Source organism: Aythya ferina (genome assembly GCF_964211825.1).
Source record: "Aythya ferina genome assembly, chromosome: W".
Classification (NCBI taxonomy): domain Eukaryota; kingdom Metazoa; phylum Chordata; class Aves; order Anseriformes; family Anatidae; genus Aythya; species Aythya ferina.
Genome location: NC_140313.1, coordinates 8,054,719 through 8,059,283, shown reverse-complemented (window position 1 = coordinate 8,059,283; position 4,565 = coordinate 8,054,719). Strand labels below are relative to the sequence as shown.

At 45.8% G+C, this 4,565-nt stretch overlaps 1 protein-coding gene across 1 annotated transcript in view; it reads left to right on the top strand.

Moving 5' to 3' along the window:
* LOC311426493 (olfactory receptor 14A16-like) overlaps positions 1–3,976 on the top strand; it is a gene marked incomplete at both ends in the record, with an annotated part of 13,763 nt that extends 9,787 nt beyond the window's left edge. Inside the window, one exon of the mRNA XM_084502860.1 lies at positions 3,809–3,976. Coding sequence (XP_084358986.1) covers positions 3,809–3,976 — 168 coding nt within the window. The remainder of the gene's footprint in view (positions 1–3,808) is intronic.
* Positions 3,977–4,565: the final 589 nt, after the last annotated feature.

Below are 4,565 nucleotides of genomic sequence, written 5' to 3'. Positions count from 1 at the left end.
AAAGGAAAGGAAAGGAAAGGAAAGGAAAGGAAAGGAAAGGAAAGGAAAGGAAAGGAAAGGAAAGGAAAGGAAAGGAAAGGAAAGGAATGGCATTTCCGCAGAAAGAGAAGGGCTGATCTAACTTCTGATCTTAAAGAAGGGACTTCTGATTTGTATTTACAAGAGGTGAGTAACGAAAAGTATGATCAGGACTAGACGGGCCCTGCCGCTGGCCAGGCAGAGGAAAGGGACAAATGGTTTACTGGACTGTGTGTATTTGATGGCCTGGCACGTCAGACCTACAGGAGTATAAGGCCCTAGTGGACATTTTTCCACAGTGCACCCTAACGCCATCAAGCTATAAATAGGCAGAACCCATCTGTATGTCTGGAGTGACAGGGACATCCCAGCAGTTAACTGTATTGGAGGCCAAAGTGAGTCTAACTGAGAAGGAGTGGCAAAAGCACCCTGTTGTGACTGGCCCAGAGGTTGTGCATCCTTGGCATAGACTTCCTCAGGAGAGGACCCAAAAGGTTATTGGTGTTTTTTTGGCAGCTGTCTACCTTGCCTGGTCTCTCGGAGGAACCTTCTGTTGTGGGGTCTCATTGGGCCCAGCCCAATCAAAGCTTTTACATGCTGTAGAAGGGGATAAAGTCCCTGTAGTGCACATAAAGAACATAATGGGGAAGACAGTCTGGGTTATTCCTGCCTCAGGCAAAGGCAATGTCATTGTCATCCCCCCACGGAATTGCTTTTGCTCAGGGACCTGGGTGCACTTGGTGGATAACGCCAAAGGAAAAGAAAGTCCAATGTGTTCCTCAAGGGGATTTGATGTTGGGTGAGAATAGCCCATTATTTGAATTGTATGATGTTAATTGCTATATAACACTGTATATCATCATTACTATGGTTACTGTATGCTATATTAACAATATTTGAGTTACCCAGATTAATGAAGAGTGAATTTTGATGAAACTGATCAAAGTGCAGTGGTGATAGAACCAGACAAGTGCAGCAGTGATGGAACCAGAACTGGCTTCAGCAGGCAACAATCTTATACCGCACACCATATCTTCTGCCCTGGAGGACTATTATGATACATGGAGTCCAAAGTCATGGACTAATGAACAAAAAGGACATTTTAGAGTGATGGCCCATACACTAAGTGAATTATATCTCTGTGTGTATGTATCCCCCCCCAAAAAAAAAGAAAAGGTGGTGGTGATTAATTGGTATATATTGGAAAGTGTGAGACCTGAGCATGACATAGATGGTATGGAATAAGGTGTGGAAGGTGTGGATTTTCTCTTGCTTTAGGTCAGGATTTCCTTCCTTGTAGATGGTATGGTGTTGTGTTTTGGATTTAGGATGAGAATGGATGATGGGGATGGATGAGGACCTGACACAGAGCTTATAGGTTAAAGGATTAAAGGGAGGACAGGGACAGGTGACATTATAATGGGGGTCTACTACACCTTCCACAAATTAGTATAGAGTCATGGTTTAACCCAGCAGACAACTAAGCACCACACAGCCACTTGCTCACTTCCCCCCACCCCCAAGTGGGGAGAGAATAAAAAAAAAAAAAAAAGAAAAGTAAAAGCTCATGGGTTGAGATAAAGACAGTTTAATAGGACAGAAAAGGAAGGGAAAATAATAATAATAATAGTAAAGGTATATACAAAGTAGGCGATGTACAATTCAATTGCTCACCACCTGCTGACCCATGACCAGCCTGTCCCCAAGCAGTGCCCTGCCCAACCCTCCCCACCCTCACCTCTGGTCAGCCATCTCTTATTTATTGTTCAGCTTGGCATCATATGATATGGAATATCCCTCTGTCCAGTTTGGGTCAGTTGTCCTGGTTCTGTCTCTTTCTGGCTTCTTGTGCACCCCCACCCTCCTTGCTGGCAGGGTGGTATGGGAAGCTGAAAAAGCCTTGTCTTACTGTAAGCACTTCTCTGCAACAACTAAAACATCAATGTGTTATCAACATTATTCTCATCCTAAATCCAAAACACAGCACCATACCAGCAACTAGGAAGAAAATTAACTCTATCCCAGCTGAAACTAGGGCAATAATACTGACCACTTTTCTGTTTCAGCAATTTTTAGGGTCAGTTGGATTGCTTTGACTTCCGCAAACTGACTTGCCTTCTTCTTCAGCGGCTTCCATGACTCGTCGTGTGGAACTCCACAGAGCAGCTTTTCACTTTCAATGTTTTCCTGCAACACGACAGGATCCATCATTGAACAAAAAGAATGCTTTTCATCTTCTGATAGTTCATTACATGGTGGTGCCTCCTGGGCACAAATTAACTCCTCAGGTGATACTGCCAAATGTCTGCCTTCTATCCAGTCCATGATCTCTTCCAGGATTCATAGGTAGTTGAGTTTCCCCATTTGAGCTGCCTTTTAATTAATGCTACCCACTTACTATGCGTAGCGTCAGTTGTGTCAAGGGAATTCTCCTTCTGAACATCGAGGACTGCCAAACTAATGAAGAGGACATTAAACTTAAGTTGCCTGTCAAGGGGAACCTCAACTCCTATCAGTTTGATGCCAGTGCCAGCAATTGATGCCCAGAGCTTGGAGAAGGATCACGGGTCAGTGGGAGAGCACCTGAAGAGTAGCACAAAGGAATACCAGCCACTCCAGCCAGTAAGTCAGTGTCATCAGGGGCCCAACTCAAATGCCTCTATGCAAATGCACATAGTATGCAGAATAAACATGAGAAGTCAGACATATATGCATACCTCCAGGGCTGTGATCTTATTGGTATCACAGAGATGTAGTGGGATGGCTCCCATGGATGGAGTGTAGGAATGGAATGAAATAGGCTCTTTAGGAAAGACAGGAAGGGGAGATGAGGAGGGGGTGTTGCCCTCTATGTCAATGACCAGCTGGAGTGCATGGAGATCTGCCTGGGGATGGATGAGGAGCTGACAGAGAGCTTATGGGTCAGGATTAAAGGGAGGACAGAGATGGGTGACATTATAGTGGGGGTCTGCTACAGGCCACCAGACCAGGAAGACTGAGAGGATGAGGCCCTCTATAGACAGATAGAAGCAGCCTCACATTCACAAGCCCTGGTCCTCATGGGGGACTTCAACCACCCCAATATCTGTTGGAGGGACAGCACAGCAAGGCATAGGCAATCCAGGAGGTTCCTGGGACGCGACTGAGAACTTCCTTCTCCAGGTGATAGAGGAGCCTATGAGGAGAGGTGCTATGCTGGCCCTCATTCTCACCAACAAGGAGGGGCTGGTGGAGAATGTGAAGCTCAAGGGCAGCCTTGGATGCAGTAACCATGAAATGATGCTGTTTTGAATCCAGAGGGCAGCGAGGAGGGAGCACAGCAAGCTCACAACTCTAGACTTCCAGAGAGCAGACTTTGACCTCTTCAGGGATCTGCTTGGTAGAGTTCCATGAGACAAAGCCCTGGAGGGAAGAGGGGCCCAAGAAAGCTGGTTAATATTCAAGGATTACCTTCTCCAAGCTCAGGAGTGATGTATCCCAAGAAAGAGGAAGTTGGAAAAAAACACCAGGAGTCCTTCATGGATGATCAACAAGGAGTTCCTGGGCAAATTCAAACACATACACACACACACACACACAAAAAAAAAAAGCCTACAGACAGTGGAATAAAGGACAGATACCCTGCGGGGAATACAGAGATGTTGTCTGAACAGCCAGGAATCAGGTTAAGAAAGCTAAAGCCCTGACAGAACTGAATCTGTCCAGGGACATCAAGGGCAATAAGAAAGGCTTCTATAGGTACACTGGTGATAAAAGGAAGACTAGGGAAATTGTGGGCCCTCTCTGAAAGGAAACGGGAGACCTGGTTACTCGGGATATGGAGAAGACTCAGGTACTCAATGACTATTTTGCCTCAGTCTTCACCGACAAGAGCTCCAGACACATAGACCAGGCCCAAGAAGGCAAAGGCAGGGACTGGGAGAATGATGAACTGCCCACTGTAGAAGATCAGGTTTGAGACCATCTAAGGAACCTGAAGGTGCACAGATCCATGGGACTTGATGAGATACATCCATGGATCCTGAAGGAACTGGCAGATGTAGTTGCTAAGCCACTATCCATCATATTTGAGAAATTGTGGCAGTCTGGTGAAGTTCCCACTGACTAGAAAAGGGGAAACATAACCCCCATTTTTAAAAAGGGAAAAAAGGAAGACCCAGGGAGCTACAGGCCAGTCAGTCTCACCTCTGTGCCTGGCAAGATCATGGAGCAGATCCTCCCGGAAACTATGCTTAGGCATACAGAGAACAAAAAGCTGATTGCTGACAGCCAACATGGCTTTACTAAGGGCAGATAATGCCTGACAAATCTGGTGGCCTTCAATGATGTGGTTAAAGCATTGGTGGATAAGGGAAGAGCAACTGACATCATCTACCCGGAGTTGTGAAAAGCATTTGACATTGTCCCCATGATATCCTTGTCTCCAAATTGGAGAGAAATGGATTTGACAGATGGACCACTTGGTGGATAAGGAATTGACTGAATGGTCATACTCAAAGAATTGCAGTCAACGTCCAAGGGGAGATCAGTGACGAGTGGTGTTCCTC